The sequence below is a fragment of the Myxocyprinus asiaticus genome, chromosome 32 (assembly GCF_019703515.2).
Source record: "Myxocyprinus asiaticus isolate MX2 ecotype Aquarium Trade chromosome 32, UBuf_Myxa_2, whole genome shotgun sequence".
Lineage (NCBI taxonomy): Eukaryota > Metazoa > Chordata > Actinopteri > Cypriniformes > Catostomidae > Myxocyprinus > Myxocyprinus asiaticus.
In genome coordinates this window covers 8,779,373-8,802,389 of record NC_059375.1, presented here as the reverse complement: position 1 = coordinate 8,802,389, position 23,017 = coordinate 8,779,373, and the positions used below count along the sequence as shown (strand labels likewise).

The 23,017-nt window shown below is 37.2% G+C and overlaps 1 protein-coding gene across 2 annotated transcripts in view; it reads right to left on the bottom strand.

Moving 5' to 3' along the window:
* Positions 1-23,017, bottom strand: part of LOC127423362 (ankyrin-3-like) — a 211,160-nt gene that overhangs the window by 111,498 nt on the left and 76,645 nt on the right. For both annotated transcript variants that reach the window (XM_051667608.1, XM_051667607.1), the window contains exons 2-10: positions 20,075-20,176; positions 19,563-19,661; positions 16,677-16,775; positions 11,986-12,084; positions 11,162-11,347; positions 10,783-10,806; positions 4,162-4,260; positions 2,550-2,648; positions 1,894-1,992 (exon numbers count right to left, since the gene is read on the bottom strand). In XM_051667608.1, the coding sequence (XP_051523568.1) occupies positions 1,894-1,992; positions 2,550-2,648; positions 4,162-4,260; positions 10,783-10,806; positions 11,162-11,347; positions 11,986-12,084; positions 16,677-16,775; positions 19,563-19,661; positions 20,075-20,176 (906 nt within the window). The remainder of the gene's footprint in view (positions 1-1,893; positions 1,993-2,549; positions 2,649-4,161; positions 4,261-10,782; positions 10,807-11,161; positions 11,348-11,985; positions 12,085-16,676; positions 16,776-19,562; positions 19,662-20,074; positions 20,177-23,017) is intronic.

Sequence of the window (23,017 nt, the reverse complement as noted above, 5' to 3'; positions counted from 1 at the left end):
GTGATTATTAAACAGCAAAAGGCTTCTATTTAATTAAATAAATATGTAGTATGTATGTGCCTCATGCTACAAGTGAATTAGCCCTCCGCTCGCTGTCATCTGCTACAAACAGAGCGTGCAATGCTCATGATGGTGTGTTCCGTGTATGAGCCAAGGAGCTCTAAAAGGTATGAGCAGCCTGTGTCGGCACAACACTGACTCCACACATTCACTTTGAAGCGTGCAGCACATGCAAACGATATATTTACCTCATTAAATCACAGCCTTTGCAGATTAAAAATCACATTAGGACGTGATGTGATTGCAGTTTGTGCGCTGAATGTTTACTGAATGACATTCATATGTCAGATGGTATTGGTTTTTGGTATCAGTGTATTTTTACAAGCACGAGTACAAGTACATGAGCGCGGTATCGGACCCGATTCTGATACCAGTATCAGTATTGGGACATCCCTACTAGTGAAAATGCAAATGTTTTATATCAGTATATATGTTTGCACTAGCAAAACTGTAAACTCTTGATTTTACACAGAAATACTGGATATCAAAAATGCGATTTCAACTAGTAAAAAACAATAACTGATAACTGCATTTTCACTTGAAGAATTTTACTATGATCTGTCATTCACTCCTATTCAAAATGCAATTACAGACAACCATACTTAATTTCTTACTATTTGAAATATCAGCAATGTAATAATTATTAGTAAACAATTATCATTTTTATATGAATAATTACATTGTAACTAGTGCAAATGTCCATTCTTTCTATCAACAATTGTATTACAACTTGTAAACATTTAAATTTCAGATATCTGGAGTAATTAAAGATATCTTAAAAGGCTTTCTTACTAGTTACAATCACATTACAGATATCCAAAATTAACCTTGCCACTAGTGAAAACCAAATTACAAATATCATAAGAAAAAAAAAAATGTTTTTTAAAAATGCAGTTACAGATATCAATAATTATGTTTTTTACTAGTTGAAATTATATTTTTGCAATCAAGATTGTGTATTTGCACAAGTAATGATGTAATTTTTTTTTTTTTTATATTAAGAATGAATGATTTTACTAGTGCAAACCTAATTATTGATATCAGAAATTGCCATTTTCACTAGTAGTTATTCCATAGCTGATTTCTAGAATTGACATTCTATCCTGCTAATATTCTGCATGATTAATGTCGAAATGGTTTGCAGTACATGATGTCAAACCTGCTGCAACGCGTCTACATGCGCCATATTTGTTTATATTTGTAACCGTATATGAGATTTCAGAGATGCGGCAGAGGGGAAGATTTTAATCGAATGATTAAAATATTGGTCTGTTCCTCACACAAAGCTATTGCTTTTGTTACAGAAGACTTTAAATATAATGCAATGGACCCTTTTCACAGACCCTTTTAGTAGTACGTATTATATTACCCCGGAATATGTTTTAAAAAAAATACCATAGAAAATTTGGCCTATTTCTCTCTTCTTACTGCTGTTATCCAGCACTCTATATTTTCATCTTCTTTTGCAAAGCTGTGAGAGCGTGATCATTGATTTTTTCTTTTGCTGTTGGAGCAAATGGGTAAGCAAAAGTTTAATTTGCTGTGGTCCCCCATTCACCGCCATTCAAGTTTACCCAACTTTGACGACTTCCGCTTCACGAATGCGGACGTGTGAAAAGGGTCCATATAAGTTAGAAGCTAATTTTATGGCACTTTTTTGTCATTTTTGGATATGTGTAAACATTCTGCTTAATATCTCATTTTGTGTTCTACAGAAGATAAGATACTGTAGATATGGGTCTGGAATGACACTGAGGTGAATAAATGGTGACAGAATTTTTATTTTTGTCTGAACTAGTCCTTTAAAGGCAGAGAAATTGTGCAAAATTGTACCTTTGTCTTAGAAAGGACTGGAGCTCCACGATCTAGCAACATCTCAACAACTTGCTCATGACCGCTCCTCGCTCCACAGTGCAAAGGTGTCAGGCCGTCCTGAAAGTTTAAAAACAAACACACATATAATACACACTCAGAGGCAAGGCCGGGAATCTACAAACGTCAACTTTCATTAACATTACATGTATTCCCGATACTAAAGACATGTCCCAAGATATCAAACACACAACAAGACACAGTGTTCCCCCACAGGAGAAAGAGATGTTTGCAACATCTGTATGCAATTTCTCTTCGACACTGCTGCCAAACATGTGTAACCTGAGGGCTATGACTGTTATCATTTATTAGAATCAAACGGCATGCATCCCAGAATTTTTTCTGCCAATAAATTCCCTGTTCTTGAAAAGCATCTTGTGCTTCTAAGAAAGCAGCTGAACTGAGCCACAAATTAACCACAATTTAATAAGTTTCCTTGGAAACATTATATGCAATGAATTTAGAAATTATAGCTTGTTATTTATATGTTTCTCCCTCTTTCTTTGCTATATAATATATGCAGACCGTGGAAAACCATGTGCTTACTTTCTCTGATGAGTTAAATATAGAGCTGGATAGGAATGAGTTCGTTTGGTTCGACTGCTTGCGGCACTGACCTTGGTTTTGGCATCGATTCGTGCCCCTCGCTCCAGCAGCAGTCTGACCATGTTGCTGTTTCCTCTTTTTGACGCCACATGGAGAGGTGTGATGTCATTCTGCCACAGTATAAAAAGGCAAAACAAAATGTCAGACCTTTAATGACACATACAGTAATAAAGATTCCTTCGTCTCAAGAGTAAGGTTACTTACATACATTATTGTACCAAATTAAACACATGCTTTTTGATTCACTGGTTTTTATGATTGTATAATAATGGGCATTTTCTTTTAACATTTTAGCAAGTCTGATGAGCTATTAATGGATGAAAATTGTAAGAATTTTTTAAAGCATTTCTATTAATTCTACCGAGCTGTAAACATGTCTAAATTGGCCTTTTGGCATGGGACTACCTTTTTTAAGTTCCTTCTAGTTACATCATATCGCTTTTTTTTTTTTTTTTTTTTGGTATCCTTGCATGTATTTTATGAACACTACTGGCTTTACATTATGGTCATTGAATGAGTTTAAAAACTGGATAGAAATTTGCACATACAAGTTTAGTATGCAAAATGTATCACACCATCTCTTGCATGTCACTTGCAATGTAATCTAATGTTTATGTTTTATGGCCATACCTTTTCATATTCTACATATTTATGACATTCGCCACATATCAATTCACATATGCTGTCTATAGAGCTTAAGCTGCATTTAACCCTTGAATATTCCTTTAAGGAACAACAAAACAAAACAAATTTTTTTTTTTTTTTTGCAGGTACATTTATTTCAACCTTCTGGATTCATATATACATTTTCATGCAGTATGTTCCTGAAAGAATATGTCAATGGCTGTAATAGCACAGATTATTCCGCATTATCTTGTATATGTGCATACTGAGCTACACCACCCTCTAGTGACAGTTTACAATATCCCTAACTTTCCATGATGACCCATTGTTGATATAAAAAAAAACAAAAAACAAAAACATGGACCCACTTAAGGCTAAACTTTTAGTATGCATACTTTGCATAGTATGCAAATTTGTTTGAATGCCTGCAATACCCAGATTTTTAAAATGTGAAGTATGCAACAGAGGAAACTTTTTGGGTACTTGACCTTTTATTTCCTGTGTGAAGAATTAACATGAAGTAACATCAGCTCTAAATTTCAACATCTTTTTCATAACTTTCTTTCTTTGACATTCAAAACATACATTTTTACAAAGTGTTTATTTCTTAGATGATAATTAGACGTCACTTGCTTATTGCTGAAACATGCAACATGTTAAGGTCATTTAACAACAATGTAACATACTACTATTAAAAACATTTATCTTTATAATGCTTTATGTTTCACATTTTATTTTGAAAAACAATTAGGCAGTGTTTTGTGTATTCTTAGCAGTATGCAATAAGCATTTGGTTGTTATTCAGCTCCGAACACAGGCATTATTTTTTCAATTCAGTCTGGTTACTTAGTGTGCTGTTGTAACTTACTGTAAGGGAGTGAGATATATATTATAGTGTGATAGTATGCTATTCTGTAAAAATGCAAGAGAATGACCCTGTCCTGACTCCAATTTTGGGCAGTTCAAATCCATCCACTCAGCTGGAGTTTGTGTCCTTACCCTCGCCTTGAAGTCTACGGCAGCCCCGCGGTTCAGGAGAAGGGTCGCTACATTGATGTTGCCGTAGTGAGCTGCTATGTGGAGAGGGGTGAAGCCACTCTAGAGAATAACAGAGAGAAATATGGCATAGGGGTCAAAATATCACATACAGCACTCTGTAGGCCTTGACTGCTGTCACCTGACCTGATCTCATCCTTTACATATAAGAAGGTGATATCAGACCAAGCATAGTGCAGTAAATCCCTCAAAGATCCACACAGATGACCTCAGTACAACATTCATGAATGACACATCCTTTACTTAATCACTCCACACCATATAAAAACAATCCAGCTAATGAATTGTTTTATTTTTTGCTGAAGGTTTCCTTAATGCTCAATCACGTCATAACGGAATTTCTGTAAGTTTCCATCAAGTAAAAAGGTGTTTCTTCAACTATGCCCACTTTTATCTCCCAGGGGTTGATTTTATTTATTTATTAAAAAAAATTTGAACTAATGGATTTCTACATTTTTGTTTTTATTCATTATATCATTATATCAAGGTCACATTAAGTCTGTCTTGAAAACATTTAACCATACCGTCATCATTTATTTTTACAACTTTTCAAATTACTTTTTTGTATAGATTTTATTGTTTTACCCTTTTCCCTTTTTACGTTTAAACTTAAAATGCAGTATAAAAGTATCTATTATTACATATTTAAAGCCATGATGATTCAAAACAAAGAGTTAAATAAATATTTTAATATTTATTATATGGAAATTATTTTAATCATCTTTTTCAAAAAATTATGAATGTCCCACAGTTGTGGCGTATTTATAAAGTATTTTCAAAAGACCACAGAGACAACAGTGTAAGTGAAAAGTATGCTTAATGTTAAATATAAGGTAAGTGATATGTGAAGAAAAATTCAAAATTCAAAAGGAAATATAGCTGCAAGCGGCAATCACCGGGGTCCAAGCATGTATGGCCAGGGCATGGCCAAAATAATTAAATTGGACACATAGATCCTGTAGATGCTGTGGACACAGCTGTTTTGAGTAAAATTTCTTCTAAAAGATTTTTTATCACAGTTGCAAAATTAGAATTTTATATGAATGACAACAGATGATGATGATGAAGATGATGAAGAAGAATAGATTTTGGATTGCTCAACAACAGCACATTAAACGAGAAAAAAGCTAAGTCAAAGAGGATTTTCAAGGATTTTTAGTTTTGGCGCTCCATCTAGTGGAAAATATCGGTAATACATCCTTGATTTACCATGCATAAATGAGATTTTGGATTGTTGGACAATTAAATCAGGAAAAATGAACTAGAGGAAAAACAAACAGATTTCATAGGGCTCTTCATTTGTTGTATAGCTGTTGCTATTTTTACTGCACAGATATTACATTACAAGGGCAATAACTCATTTAATTGAGGATTTAATAGAATTTCTTAACTTGCTGCTCCATCGAGTGGACAAAATCAGTAGTACATCCTTAATCAGTCAATTATAGTTGAATAAATAATATTTTATTTGCTGTTGACAAGAGGAAATTGATTTAATTTAGCACATGTCCTCAGACTATCCTGGTGTCTCTGTTTTAAGTTTTGTCATGGTTGGAACATTGTGCACAAAAAATAAAGGCAGAGTAGTAGTTACAATTCAATCCCAAATAATTAATTAGCTTATATCTTCGAAACAATCTGACAAACCAAAATCTAAACAAAATAAATAAAAAAAAGTGTCAAGACGGTCCCTAGATGATCCGTACAAAATTTCGAGCAAATCGGACAAATGGACTAGAAAGAGTTCACAAAAGTAGGTTTTTAAGAAAATCCAAAATGGCGGAACATTTTGGGGGCGGGGGGGGAATAAAACCGGATATATATGTTTTGTTCGTCTTGACTCAAGGAATCAGAAGAAATACTAATTTTGATTATAGCCCTAATAAATAAGAAGTTATTAGCAAAAATGCAAATTAGCTAATTATAGAAGCACCTTGTGGATGATTTTCACCAAATTTGGTATACAGCCTAATTTTGGCAATCTGTAAGTGCACCATACATTTCGTAACGATCTGACATTCGCAACGCAAGTTATTAGCTGCTGAAATTTGATAAGGAATTTTAAGCTGTAGCGCCCCCTATTGACAAAATGAAACTTTGCATGCATCCTCAAAATGTTCTGATATCAAAGTATTCCAAGTTCCGTAAGGTTTGGGCTTTGTGTTCAGAAGATATAGGCCATTAAGTAAATTTGGGCCACAGCCAAAGAATGAATTAGCTTATATCTTTGAAACGATCAGACAAATAAAAAATATGAAACACTTTTTTGTCAGGATGGTCCCTAGATGATGCATGCAAAATTATGAGCAGATCGGACAAATAGCCTAAGAGGAGTTCGCAAAAGTATGTTTTTCAGAAAATTATAAATTGCATAATGTTTTTCAGTGCGGAAATGATATCGGAGATATACGTTTGTTTGTACTGAATCGGAGGAAACATTATTTTATTCTAGCACTTACAGCTGTGAAGATATGAGCCAAAACGTAAAGGTGCTTATTATAGCGCCATCTAGAGTCAGATGGGTGTGTGTATGCGCCTGAGTAGTGGGGGGGATTTAGGACCATCCTGCAATGTTTGGTGTCTCTAGGACTTATGGTTTTGGCTGCCCATACACTTTTAAGGCAAAATAATAATAATAATAATAATAAATATAACCGCAAGCGGCAGTCATCAGGGTCCAAGCACATATGGCCAGGGCAAGGCCAAATAATTAAATTGGACACAATAGATCCTGTGAATGCTGTGGACTAAATTTTCTTGTAAAATTTCTTAGCAGTTGCAAAATTAGAATTTTATTAGAATGATAGAATGACAATAGATGATGATGCAGAAGAAGAAGAATAGATTTTGGATTGCTGGACAACAGCACATTAAAAGAGCACTTTTGGTGCTTGGACCCCTAATAAGAATATCAGTACAAATACAATAGGTTTCCAGCACCTTCAGTTCTTGGACCCCTAAAAAAATAGTGTCATTTTAATTTAAGCATAGCAGTGAACAAATTATTTAATTGTATATATTAAGCATATGTAAATGAAAGCTATGAAATTACCTCACCAAGACAAATGAGTCTGCCATTTATTCCAAGTCATCCATACATAATTTGAGATGAAATGTTCATAACTCCAAAAAAATAAAAAAAATAAATAATTATCTGTAATGCAGATATGGACCCAAACAAACATTTGGATCAGATTAGAATCTTAGAGTTGTAATCCTGTGATTACGCTAATTCCGAAATGACGTGAATGCAGCATTAATCTCTCTTCTTTCATACTATGTTGTGATTGCCATGGAGCTACGAGAGGAACTTTCTGTTTTAAAGGATGTGCTTTCTTTAGATGTATGAAGCCTCTATTGCCGCCAACCCTCAGCCAAAGGCATACCTGCCAACATCGGATTGTGAAAAATAGTGAGACTTTTATTAATATTTATTTTTGTGGTTCGTATGTGTGAGGAACGGCAGCCGGTGGAGTTTCTGGTGCCCCCCTAGGGTAAGATGGTGCTCCCGTAGGGAGTAGGTGCACTACGCAGACTGCCTAATATGCATATAGGAAGCAGCAGTACCGGCCAGTAATACTACATTGAAGATGAATAAAACCAAGAAATTGACCATGTATTCAGATGGTCCCTTACAACAACCTTCACAGTTTTAACAATAAAATCTTGGAGTTATTAATAATAAAAAGTGTACATCATTTCTTATATGCTGAGAACTTCCCTGATCCATGACTTCTAAAATTTTTATTCAGTTATCTTCTTGATCTTATTTATGTATACATCTGTGTTGGTTTATATGTATTTTTTTTTTTTTTTTATTTACTTTAATTATATTTCTTTCCTTCACCTGTACTTCTAGTCTTTGTGACTTAATGTATGATGTATTCATACATTGTTGGATCTGTGTAACTTTGTACATCTTATTGAACTGTAACAAGTCACTGGATCTGTCGGAAGGAGGAAGTGGGACTTCACGTATTCTTTTCTCAATGAGCCGTTTATTTACAATAAACGACGTGGCTTTTCAGCACACACACTTAAACGCACACACACACTCTGGCGTTTGAAGCGTAGCTCTCTCTATACTCCGGCAGTTTGGATTGCCCTTTTATCCCTCTCCAGCACTCACTGCAACACAAAACAGCTGTTAGAGGTGATTTCCCCACAGGTGTCAATCCTTACCGTTCTTCCTCTCTCTATAACAGACATCGCTCGGCCACGCCCCCATCACCACATGAACATATATTGAACCTTCTGTTTTTCAATAAAAAAAAAAAAAATCCACAGTTTTAGCACAATGTGTGGACTTTTCAGACGGTCCCTTACCACACCCTCCACAGTATTAGCACGTTTCAGCATAACGTGTGGATTTCAGACGATCCCTTACCCACCGTATAAAAAAATTTCCAACTTATATCAATATTAAATTAACGATGTGAAACAATTTCGCTGTGACGCCATCTGACCAGCTTAAGGGAAAAATTGCGTCCCGTATTGATTCGATACAGGATGCATCATTTCATTTCTAAATACAGGATGATCAAGTATGAGCAAAGTGTGGATGTGGGAAATCATGAGTTTATCGGGAGAAACTGTAAATCGGGAGTACAGCAGGATGTGGGGTGGAAAAAAACAAAACAAAAGAAACCCGGTAAAATCGGGAGTGTTGGCAGGTATGGCCAAAGGCGAGTTAACATACAAACACAAAGCTTTAGTGCATGTGGACCCATGACTCCAGTTGTGCAAACATGCTTTCAACATGATTGCTGTGATATGAAAAACATAGAAATGAGTATCAGCGGTCAAATTTACTTTGTCTACCTGCACTCACATATTTTTTTTCATAGACAATTCCAACAGTATGCAATTTTCAATAAAATGTTCATTATTTAAAAACAAATTGAAACCAAATATTATTGTATAAATAGCAAATGTAGTAATAAATTTAAGCAAACCTTTGTAAATCTAACTGTTCTAATTGTAGATGAATCAGTGTTGACTGTCAGCTGTTAATACCGTATAGAAGTTACAAGTCATGCAGTACAAATCTGAGCTGTTAACAATTTGCAGGACAGCTGGAACAAGTCTGTTGGCCATGCTGACTGTGAAAGAGAAGAGAAGAGAAGGAGAGGACTGGAGTATAGTGGAGTAGAGGAAATATGAGTAGAGTAGAGGTGAGTATAGTAAATACGAGGAGAGTAGAATAGAGTAGAGATGAGTAGTGTAGAGTAGAATATTGATGAGTAGAGCAGACAGGTAGAGTAGAACAGAATAGAGTATAATAGAGTAGAGAATAGTAGAATAGAGACGAGTACAATAGAGACGAGTAGAATAGACTAGACACAAGTAGAGTAGACTTGAGAGAAGCAAGGTAGACACGAGGAGAGATCAGTAGGGTAGAGTAGAGGCAAGTAGACTAGAGATGAGTAGAGAAGACAGAGTTGAGATAAGTAGAGTACAGTAGAGCAGAGTAGACTAGAGACGAGTAGACATGAATAGAGCAGAATAAAGAAGAGACAAGCAGGGCAGAGACAAGAAGAGTAGAAATGAGTAGAACAGAACAGAGTTTAGATAAGTAGAGTACAGTAGAGAAGAGTAAACTAAAGACAAGTAGAGTATAGTAGACAATAGTAGAGTGGAGATTAGTAGAGTACAGCAGAGATGAGTAGAGACAAGTAGAGCAGAATACAGTATAATCTATAGAGAGGAGTAGAGACTATTAGAGGTGAGTAGATTAGAAATGAATAGAGACGAATAGCGAAGAGAGAAGTAGAATAGACTAGAGACAAGTAGAGTCAACAAGAGACGAGTAGTAGAATATAGTAGACACAACTAGACTCGAGTAGAGTAGAGATGAGCAGAGATAAGTAGAATAGAGTACAATAAAGCAGAATGAGTAGAGTATAGAGAGGCAGAGAAGATTCGAGTAAAGTACAGTAGAGAAGAGAAGAGAAGAGCAAACGCCAGTTGCTCTTTCTGCTGATACCTGCTTGGGGAGGGAAATGTCATGCATGAGACAGGTCAAGTGCTCTGCAGCTGAGGAGCAAACCTTCCAGTGACCCTGCCTTAATCTGCAGGACAGCACCAAGATATTTTTTCACAACAGTACTGTCTAACAGGTCATTTGGATATTTATAGATGTTGTAGCAAAATGTGTATTTAGACCAAGACCAAGGTGGTGTTATAAGAGTATAAACTCTCTAAAAGGCTATGCACACCTTCTGCAGGCTCTGTGGAACTTTGAAAACATTGGTCTGTTTGTTTGAGGGGCAAGACATGTCAACGTATGGCTCTACCAATGATGTGATTTTGGGGCGGGATGACATGTTTGATTGAACAATGGTAGATGGCAGGAGTGTTGGGCAACCAGTTTCTCAGGTAACTCTCTCAGCTGCAGACCTCTACCAGCTAAACTAGACACTTTCTTCTCCATGCTAGTTTCCCACTGCCTGTTAGTTATAAAGCGCCATTGTACTGAGACAAAAAGCGATGAAAAGGGACAGGAGGGGAAGGTGCAGCAGGGACAGCAGCTTTGTGAGGTGTGTAGAGCTTATTTGTGTATACCTCTGTCGTTCTATTCACCATCATCTAGAAGGACCACCAGAGCGGGGGGGAGAGAGAATGGTCTGATTAGTGTTCACAAAGTCACAATGGAAGCACCATGCTGTACCGTGGCTACATGGTGAGGGAGAGCGACAAACCACACATCACACAACGTCACAAGGGCTTAACTGGATGGTGCACCTGCTAGCGGTAAATACAAATTTACAAAGAAATTCAATGAGCATCTCCCATCACCTACCATTTAATTACTTTAGCCACCACAATGTCAGTTTTATTTGATGTGTATTATTGTTCATTGCTTTAATTCCAAAGTGTTGAATGGAAATAAACATGAAGCAACAACAAGTTCTAAACATAAGCCGTGTATTGATGGAGGTACCTTGGATTCGATATCTGCATTATGGTCATTTTGCAGTAGCAGTGCCGCTGCTTTTGTGTCATCCTTCCGGGCGGCGATGTGCAGGGCGGGTAACCGCACCTTGCCCTTGGTGTCATTCTCCAGGAGCAGAGACACCACCTGATCATGACCCTGCTGGAGAGCTACGGCCAGAGGAGTAAAACCGTCCTACAAACACACAACACAACAATCCCGGAGTATTCCAAATGCTTGCTCCTACAACTTTGGACATTTTCTGCAATTGTTTTCTGTGATTTCAGTACAGTCGTTTGTAGAGACTGCCACAACGTTATTTACATTGTTCTTCTTTTCATGACGGTCTGTTATTAGCTAGTCAGGAGACAGGAGTTGGCAAGGCTGGCATCCAATTAATGAAACCAAATTGGAGGTGTGGGTTAGAGCTACTTTGACTTATAAAAAGCACTTTTTTCCCTTTTCTTCTTTTTTTAGACTCAGGTCTGTACATTAGCACTTGAAAAATAGAAGTGTTCTCTGGTGTGAATAATTACTGTCTAAGAGACATAAGGGCCAGGTACATTCTCAAGGACAATAATGTCTCACTACCTAGCCTGCTCCGTCACGCACACACACTTTAGGCAGGGCATTCAATGCAGTCACTGCGTAACTAGTGTCTACCTCCTGTCTTGCAAAGCAGGACAGCAAGGTTACAGGGTATTCTGAGTTGGGTGTTGTATCTTTAACTTTTATCATTGCTAGATGAACTTCTATGTTTGTTGATTCAGAGGGCTCCTGGGACTTGCAGTCAGGTAAATGATGGATGGATTGGAACAGAGGGTTTTGCTCACCTCTGTGGCAATGCTCTGACTCGATCCATTGTCCAGGAGGTATTTAACCACGTCCAGATGATTTTCCTGGGCAGCCATATAGAGTGGTGTGAATCCATTCTGCAGATTTAAAGAGAAGAGAATACTTATGAGTTTCATTCACCATATATAACGGTGTGATTTTTTTTTAATTATTATATTTTTATGAAAGCAAGTTTAAATTTCTCATGAATTTTGAGATTCATCTTTGATGTATGACTAAGTTAAGTTTATGTGATTAGAATAAAACGGGAATGTCTCCTTCAGTAATCTTAAAATTAGTGCTGCAAAATACTAATTGATAAAATGTAATTATTTATTAGACTGATATGTGCAATTTGATAAACATTTGTTTTGGACATCGAATTTAGGTCAATTGAAATCCAACATAATGAAAGAAATAATATTTTAGAAGAACAGTAACTTTACGGAGTCCCCAAACTTACAGAATAAAGACTCTTACCAGTTAAATCTTTTGTGGTTTTGTTTTTCTTTATTATCATTTATAACTGAGTGGTTTATATTGTCCTGCTGCTTCCACACTGAGGAGAAACATGTTTTGTTTAACTAAATGCAATTTATATTGTACCATTTACATTTTAAAATGTTTTTGTACACAATGTATAGCATTCAATTATTGATGTTATATATATTTATTTATTAATAAATGGAAGCAGCATTACGCAAATGCAAAAGGTTTGAGCTACTGTGTAGGAATGTGCATATTTACGGGCGTATGTTTAACTCATGATGACTAATTTATATAATTTAACAAGTACTCATTTATTCTGCAAGCGATAGTGTCCAACAACAGGAGGGTAACTGATATACAGTGAGTTTGACCCCATGAGTTAATCTGCTCTTTGTAAAATACAACAGCTTTTATTAAGCTACTGACTGGTGTCTTAATCTCATGTGAGTGTACATCATTTAAACGAGATAAAAATCTAATTAAAAAAAACACTATTCATGTCTTTGAGTAAAAGTTTTTAGTGAGGAAACAGTACTGAGTGCATCTAAGTTGTTTGATAAAAAGGACTCCAACAGCCTCATCATTCAATTTGTGAGTTTTTCTATTTTAAGCACTGCAGTATGAGACAGCAGAAGCAGTCTGCACTTGTGATAAGTTCCTGAGATAAAACATGTAACCTCTCTCTATTTCTTACTCATGTGTGTGTTTAATTTCAGGTTCAATGAGGGTATTTTCAGTTACAAGCAGTGTTGGGTGTAATGCATTACTATGTAATTCATTACTGTAATGAAATTACTTTTTCATTGAAAAAAGTAAGGGATTATTCTTATTTTTCAGTAATTGAATTAGTTACTTCTGATGTAATTACGTTAAATACTGAATAGACTCTAGAACAATTCTATATAAAACAACAGTGAATTTAAAATCTAAATTTAATGTCTAATGTTAAAATGTATGCTTTCTAATTTAATGCAGCCCTCTTAAATTCTTTGGCCAGTTCATGAATAATTTATTTGATTTTATATGATATATTTGAAGGAATTAAAAGAACAGTTTCATGCTTATTCTTGTATTTTTCATCTGGTCGAGTTTGATAATGGTTTTAGAAAATAATTAGTAATAAGTAATGCAATTACTTTTCATATAGAGTAATTAGTACGGTAATCTAATTACACTGTAGAAGATGTAATTAGCAGTTAGTAATTAATTACTTTTTTTAGAGGAACTTACCCAACACTGGTGACAAGGCCACGCACACGCACACGCTATAAAATCCAAATTTCTAATCAAACTGGAGAAATAAGTGGGTTTTATTTAAAAGCAGCACGTCACTGAGAGTCATTTCAGGACAAACTGGCAATCCCCACTTGGCTTAACCCTCAGGGGTCGACAGACACGCCGGCGCGTCCTGCTGGATTTTTTTCCTCATAACAGCAGAAACAACTTAAAATACTCCGTCATTTTTGGACATACAGATAAGTGCAAGACATCACTAGAGACTAGAAAGGGTCTACTTTTATTTGTGTACACTCACAATAACAACAAAACCTTGTGCTTTTGTAAAATAAAGAAAATAAACAGGGTGCGCTTTCAGCCGTCTCTGTCTCCGCGAGCATCTTTCTGAAACACGTCAAAAAAATGAAGTGAAACTCCACAAATACTTAGAGAAACATGAAACATATGTCTAAAGAAAGCTTAAAATGTCTACTTTTAAATAAAACAATTCAAATTTAAAACAAATATTCTCCTGCAATGTAATCTGTATGAAACAAAGCGATGTACAGTTTCTCCTGGTTCAGCTCATTATCGCAAATGTGATCCCACCCACCAACAGAGCGCGCTATTCATACGGTAAAGTGTTGAGGTGATCAATGCAAATATGCAAATGGTAAACGCCCCCACAACAATGCCTTAAAAACATCAAGTTTCATCATCAGATTCATTCACTTTCCTGCGCGTTTGGAAGATGGCACGCTACACAGGTGAGGAAGCTCTACAGATGGTACTGGATAGTGACGAAGAGTTCACATTTTCCTCAGAAGAAGAGCGGGACTCCGACGATGAACGTTTGCATTTTGAAGAGCGATCTGATCCAGCCGAGGATACAATTCCAGATGAGTAAGTCATTTAGTTTTACTTACATTAGTTGACATGCTATTTTATATAAACATGTACATATTTTACTAGTTGGACTATTTCCAGACTTGCCAGCCAGTATTCAGAGTATTAACATTTGAAATATGTCCTAATAGGCAAGTTTTACTTACATTTAAATGTTGTTTCGGCTAAAGCAGGTATTTAAATTGTATGCTGTATGATATAAATATGATATGTAATATGATATAAAAATAATATGAATGTTTAGATTATTTTAACTAGTGTTTATGCTGCCTCATTATCATCAACGAAGCTTGTGCTTGCAAATATCTGTTCATAAATCATATTAGAATAATTTCTGAAGGATCATGTGACACTGAAGACTGCAGTAATGATGCTGAAAATTCAGCTTTGATCACAGGAGTAAATTGCATTTTACAATATATTCAAATAGAAAAGTTATTTTAAATTGTAAAAAATATTTCACAATATCACTGTTTTTGCTGTATTTTGGATCAAATAAATGCAGCCTTGGTGAGCAGAAGAGACTTCTTTTAAAAACATTAAAACATCTTTTAAACGGTAGTATAGGTCTAAAGTTTATAAATAAAGTCTTTATGTAAAGAAAATGTATAGTCAGATTACTACTTTTAACTTAAACTTGATTTTATGTATAAGCTACAAACAATACATTCAATCATTAAGTCTCCTCACATTCATTCTCTCTCAGGGGAGTGGTCTTTGTCTCCTCAGGTGTAAATCACATCAATATTCATGATCATCCACGCCTCCTCGCATAGGTCCTTTCTAACACTAAAAGCGTCTTACAAAAGTTAAATGACTATATTGTTTTTTATGAATGAGTGATCAGGATGGTTTTCACATCATTTTTGTAGCAACAATTCTAGGCTACAAGATCCAGTTTTCAAAAGTCTAGTGAACAAATGTTTAGTATGTGTTATATGGCCTTATTTCAGTGACTTAATTTTTTTTTCAAAAACCATGCATAAATGTTATTTTCTCAAAAATACAAACATGTACATACATGTTGTTCACATATTATTGTAGCCCAGCTTGTGCTGAATACAGTGTTATCAGACTTTAGCCATTAATATGTTTAAGCAACTGAAAAAAGCACAAATGTCAAGGCATGTCAAAACTTCTCCAGGGCCCAAAACACCCTCAGACCCCAGAGGGTTAACTGGTCTCCAAGCTTCATCAAGCTAGAGTTTTAGCTGGTCAACCAGCTGCTTTTCCAGCCTAAAACCTCTCTAAAATCATCAAACCAGACCAGTCTTATGAGCTTGCCCTGAGAGCACACGTACATCACCCAGACATATATTTGATGTGTGCGTTTACATCTGGAAGACATTTATTTATTTATTTTAGGTTTTTTGCTCATTTGTAATACGTCTATAAGATGTTTCCTCTCGGATATCAAGATATTCAGCAGATGTCTTTAAGATGTTAATGATTTAGAATGTTTTTAAATCTGATCTTTTTAAGATGTTTAGCAGATGCTAATTACAATGTGACGCTTCAAGATGAAATGCTCTTAAACAGACATATCAGAGATAAAGGTGTGCTATCTGAGTGGTGTCTAGCTAAGACCAGTTTACCAACTTAGGTTGGTCTAAGCTGATTTTTTTTTCCAACTGGCATGTAACAACAAAATAACAATGTCAGTTCCGAAATGTGCCAGAGCGTACTTCATAATGCACACAAGCAAGCATTGCATACACAGCAATGCCACAAGGGGCACTATAGCGAGCATTAGCATAAACTATCTTCTAAGCCAGGTCAGTTTTTTTTTTTTTCAGGTCAGCTACTGCCATGGCAGAGCAACAGTTTTAAGAGAATCTTGCCGAGCATGTAAGTTAAAGTAAGTGAAACTTTGAACATGTTCATAGCTAGCTAGCTGAATAACACATCCAGTTGAATAGCACAGACATTTGAAGGTATCTCGGAGTACGGAGGTCTGTTACCGCCAAAGTAACAAATTTGTTACTGTCACAATGACCATTTACAATAGGTCAACACACTTCCAATTCATTTGCGAAGCATTTGCATTTTGGCACGTGCGTAAAGTATGAAAGCACTGTACCTGAGACTGGGCATTGATATTCGCTCCATTAGTCACCAGTTCCTTCACGACATCCACCTGTCCGGCGAGTGATGCTATGTGCAGAGCACTGTTTCCTTTCTGGAATCAGAAGAACATAGAGCAGGTCAATGTTGCCACAAACTTCTACACGGTCAGTCAGAACAGCTGTTCAATATTTTGCTTCCGCTAGCTAAATTATCACCACTATTTCTGTCACTGTCATGGCTTCACTTCAGTGATGGGCAGAGACTAAACAGCCTGGGACCTATGCCAGCCTGTCATGACCCACTGAGATTTATCCCCCACTATTTGTTACACTTATATAATACAAACTCTTGCCTGCTATATTAAGTAATTGATATGCAATATTTAGATTTTCACTGTACTTTGATATGTCTTAAATAGCTGTTTTTCATTTAAAAAAAGGCAGGACAATTAAATTTACACAATACATAAAAAAAAAAAAAAAAAAGGGAAATCGGTAACACTTTACAATAAGGTTATATTTCTTTTTATCACCTTTTCTCCCAATTTGGAATGCCCAATTCCCACTACTTAGAAGGTCCTTGTGGTGGCACAGATACTCACCTCAATCCGGGTGGCGGATGACAAGTCTCAGTTGCCTCCGCTTCTGAGACAGTCAATCTGCGCATCTTATCACGTGGCTCGTTGTGCATGACACCGTGGAGACTACGCATGTGGAGGCTCATGCTACTCTCCGCGATCCACGCACAACTTACCACTCGCCCCATTTAGAGCGAGAACCACTAATCACGACCATGAGGAGGTTACCCCATGTGACTCTACCCTCCCTAGCAACCGGGCCAATTTGGTTGCTTAAGAGACCTGGGTGGAGTCACTCAGCACACCCTGGATTCGAACTTGTGACTCCAGGGGTGGTAGTCAGCGTCGATACTCGCTGAGCTACCCAGGCCCCCGAAGGTTATATTTCTTAACAGTAGTTAACACAATTTGTTAACAAGAACTAACAATGAACAAGAATTTTACATCATTTATTAATCTTGGTTAATGTTAATTTCAACATATAGTAATACATTTTTAAAATCAAAAGTTGCACGTTAACATTAGTTAATTCACTATGAACTAACATGAACTAACAATAAACAATTTTATTTATATTAACTAACATTAACAAAGATTAATAAATGCTGTAAAAAAGATATATTGTTCATTGTTAGTTCATGATACCTAATGAATTAACTAGTGTTAACGAATGGAATCTTATTGTAAAGTGTTACCACAAAATCAATGTTTAGGTGGTCAAAAAGTAACATTCTTGCAATAAAATCACGGAAACCATGGGTTCAAATTGCCAACTATTCCAATCCCCAATAACTTTTCCATAAACTAAGTATCAAGGCACATTTGATAGTGTTTAGATGTGGATTAAAGGGGTCATGAAATGGAGAATCACATTTTCCTTGATATTTAGACATAAGAGGTAACTGTACAAAAACATACTGTAAATTTCAGAACTCAAAACTTCCTTCCCAGTCTAAGAAGAGCATTTATAGTTGACACCCTTCTGAAACGTCTTTTGAAATCTGTCTTTTCGTGACGCCATAACACATTGCTCATTTGCATTTACATATCCCACAACATGCGTTAATGCATGCAATTCAAGTCAAGAGAGCAGGCCTTCCGTGGCTAACTATTCCCAACATAACACCTAAGGGGACCTGTCTGGACTATTTTGGATTATTCTTGAATGTATTCATGCATTAGACAGACATCTTTGACCACTTGATACATACCTCGTGCCGCTTTTAAAAGATGCGGTGTCAAGTTACAACTCTTAAAAGGATTTCATTCAGCTGCTGCCTGTGTTGCTTTGAGCACAAACATGTCATGGGCCCATTCTTTCACCCATCTGTGCTATTTTAAATTGCTGGTGTATGTAAACATAGGATGTCTTTGACGATGGACGTCTTCGACCGTTTCGGTGTGTTTCCTCTGATGTGCACCTCAGTGCGCCTTCAGTTTGTATATGTGTAATTTCACAGTTCTTTGGACTATGTATGTGCAGGTTTTTTTGGCTCAGGTCAGCATGGATTGCTTGTGAACAGACAAAATACGATTCAAGCTTCGCAAAGGAACTGTTATTGAAGGAGGGGGCAGTTAAAAACACTTCAAAAACATAAATAAACCATTTCATTCATGAATACTTCAAATATCATGACTGTTTGATGGTTTATGGTGTTGAGTGATAACAGTTGTGCTTGAGATGAACAGTTTAATATATTCAGATGCAATGTGTTGGATATGCGTTGTGTAAACCCAGCAATTTTGTTTTATAATGTCGAGGTTCATTCTCTTCCGACTGAGTTTGCCAAATTTGAGGGGCTGCATGATGTTAGCCAATTAGAACAGTGGGTGTTTACATTGAAGTTTTAAGGAGGCGCTTAGGCCAAAACCAAGCCTTTCAGACAGAGGGCCAAAAATGATCATATATTACTTAATTGTGACAGGTTTTTTTGCACAAAAACATTCATAACATTATCAGTGGACCTAAGGGAAGATAATAAATTATATAAAAAACAAAAAAAAAAACAAAAGCACTTCATGACCCCTATAAAATCCCTGCATTAATATAGGGAAACCCCAAAGAAATCTTTATTTGAAAATGCTCTGAATGAACGAGTAGATCCAGCCCTTGGTAGTGACTCAAAGTCAATCTTTAAACATTAGGCGAATTTGACATTGAAGACTTGCTGATGCAGCAGAGTTGTGTCTATGATGTCGTGCACAGCAGAGCAACACACTTGACATCTTTAATTCATATGCTCGGTCTATTACATTGATGCACATTTTTTTCAGTTGAGGTGTGGTTTGTCATACAACCCAATCTAGTGAGCAAGGTCTTACCTTTGTTGCAGCACCCACAGCGGCACCAAGTTTTATAAGCTCGGCCACGACCTCCACATGGCCTTCTTTAGACGCTAGATGAAGAGCGTTCAAACCATTCTGCATCCAGACAAACAGAAGAACCATACAAATGCATTAATTGACTGTGTATTTACATTTAAATCTATTTAGTTTCAGAATTAAGCATGTCAGAAAAAGAAGAGGTTCATGATATCTGGATGCTGGACATCTAATCAAAGATAATTTTCATATATTTAATTATTATTAAATGGCATTTAATAATTATATTATCTTATATTATCCAGATCAGGCGGATAATATAAATGTATTTATTTATATTCCACATAATGTACTTTTATCAATCTAGCATGCTCATAATTCATAATCTGCATTATGGTGGAATAAAAGTGAGCCAGCACAAAAGTTTACCAGCTTCCTATAGGCCTACAACAATATTTATGATGCCATATATCAATGTAAGTGTCAATTTTGAATCAAGGAAGGTTTTTGACCTGGTTGCAGATGTTGATGTCGACGCCAGTCTTTATGTATTCAAGGGCTTTCTCAAGGTTTCCAGCCCGGGCTGCTCGCAGGTAACTGGCATTGCTGTCAGTCTGCAAGAGAGAGAAATAACAATCAGATCTTCCTCTTCATAAACTCTGATTGATCGAGAGGAACCAATGAGCTGATACTTCCAACAACAAAGACAAGAAGTTCTGGGTAAAGAACTTAAGATACTGTACTGTGTATTGTAACATCTGCATCATAGGCGTTGTATTTTGTGGCACAGTGAATAACAAAATCCAATCTATAGCACCTAGCATATTGTATATAAGCAAAAATTGCTGGTAAAAGGGCTCTTTTGATCCAAGACATTAAGCAACCAACTGGCAACCACCCTGAACATAACAATGCCCTGGCAATGACTAGCAACATCCTAGCATTATGGTGCCAAGTTCTGCACAGGCATTGTCAGGATCCTGTCACCTTTGTCAGTCATGTTTATTGTGGTGGCAGGATCCTGACACTTATGTTCTGTGTCTGTGTGAGTGCACGACTTTGGTTGTTTTCCTTGCAGAGTGCTCTTCTGTTTAGTCTGGGTTCCATGTTCAGAGCGTGGTGTCTGGATCCTGACTCTTCGGTCAGGTTCGGTCTTGTTTCTGAGTCGGGATCCAGACACTCATGCTCTATGTCTTGTCTTTGTGAGCGCATGGCTTCATGTTCTGTTTAGGTTCTCTTGACATGTGCTTGTGTCTGGTCTTGTCTTTTATTGGAGCACATGGCTAGTGATGGAGCCGTGGAAGACTCCGTGGGTGGAGCCGGGAGAGGCTCAACGAAGGCAGGCAGAGCCGTGGGAGGCTCGAGGGGTGGAGCCGTGGAAGGCGGAGCCACGGGAGGCTCGAAGGGTGGAGCCGTGGAAGGCGGAGCCACGGGAGGCTCGAGGCTAAGAGTCCAGGATGAATGGGAAACGACCTCCGTGTTCGTGAGCATGGGCAGAGACTTGGGAACGACCTCCATGGTCGTGAGCACTGGCAGCGACTGGGGAATGACCTCCGTGGTCGTGAGCACTGGCAGTGACTGGGGAGAAGGTGTCCTTTTCCTTCTCCTTTTCCGGACAGCTGGGAGCGTAGTCACCGGAGCAGACGAGGCTGGCTCGTTGGCCTTGGCGGGCGTGGCCGCAGGCTTGGAGCAAGGAGCCGTGGAAGGCTTGGAGCAAGGAGCCGTGGAAGGCTTGGAGCAAGGAGCAGAAGATACAGGTTTTGGCCCGGTGTTCCCGCCATAATCTACTGTGTAAATGGATCCGCAAAGTTCCAGATCCTTCTCCACATATTCGCAGATTGTCCAGTGAGGATCACTATTCAGACTGGTCTGGAAGAAAACCACCAGAGAGCGGTCTGGATAGTGCACTAAATTCAATAGCTCTAAAAACTCACGGACGTGATCCTCAACTGGAAGGTCCTCTTGCTTCAGAAGCAGAATTCTGACAGCCACTAGATCAATTTTTTCGTCAGTCTTTCTGTGATGAGGCAGACGAGGAATGAGGATCTAAACGCAGCTTTTAATGAAACAAAAGATAAACAAGGTAACTCAGAATAAAAGGAAACAAAACACAGGGAACCAGGCACAGAACATGACAAAACATGTGAAGACTTACAAAGAAACCAGGGGGAAAAAGGGCTTAAATACACAAGGGCAAACAAAGGAATGAGGAACACCTGGGGAAAACAATAAGGGGGAAAACAATCATAAAAGAAACTACAAAAGGACTACAAAACTAACAGAAAACAGGAACGGGGAACTAAACAAGGATTTCAACATAAAAGTCAAGGCAAAAACAGGGAATATGTGACAAAAAGTAATTGTTGTTTTAGCGCCTCTAGTCTTCATTCCACCAGGAAATTGCCGTGTTATGTAAACAGGCCACATAAAAATAATTTTGCAAAAATATAGTCATTTTAACATGATTCTATGACCAGGTTGCGAATGTCACTGGGGGAAAAATATGACAGTCGTCTGAGATGTAAAAAGGTGGCTTAACAAACCAATCGAATTTAACAACATCCTCTAAATCAATAAATCAATCTATCAATCTATCTATCTATCTATCTATCGATCATCTGTCTGTCTGACTGTCTGTCTGTCTGTCTGTCTGTCTGTCTGTCTACCAATTAATTTATTCATTTGTCTTGCTTATCTAAGCTTTCTGACAGAAAAGCTAACAAAACTCTAGAAGGAGCATTTGCTACCATGTTTCTTACAGTGGGTAGTAACACAGTGATACATCTGTCCCCCGCTGACAACCTTGCATGTTTGCATGGTTTTCTCAGTGACCTTGTATTGTGGCATTTCCCAAAATGTTTAAATTTTTAAGTAAACAAATAAATAATTACAACAAGCAAGTGTCCTTTCATGTTCAGTCAGGAATAATGATTTATTCACATCCTTCATATTCCCACGCAAAGGATGCTAATGTGAATGTGCACACTGATAATGACAGTTTAAACTTGCATGAGAATGGAAATATTCAGTGTTACAACTTTTGCTACTGTACTCGGTCTACCCTTTATAGAAAAGAGAACAGAGCGTTATTACAACCAGGGGTTTTTTTTAGTTTCTAATTTATATTTAGTTTTCATTTCTACTGTATATCGTTTTCAATTTGTATGCCCCGTCCTACGGTTCAGAGCTCAGATACTTGCTCGAACCGTCAGCTCCTGCTAGAAGGCGATGACGGCGGGGAGAGGAGCTGACCCCTTCGGCAGGACGAGACCTAAACTGGTTGTGATGGGGTGGTGGGGGTGAAAGAAAACAACGAGGCATTACAAGCGATGAAAGGCAGCTGACGAGTTTTTAAAGCAGAGGCTGGATTGTGATTGGATGAGATGCCAGAATTACCGCTTATGCTTCCATAGATAGTAGTACGTCAGGGAACATGCTGTCAAGGTGCCATTGTA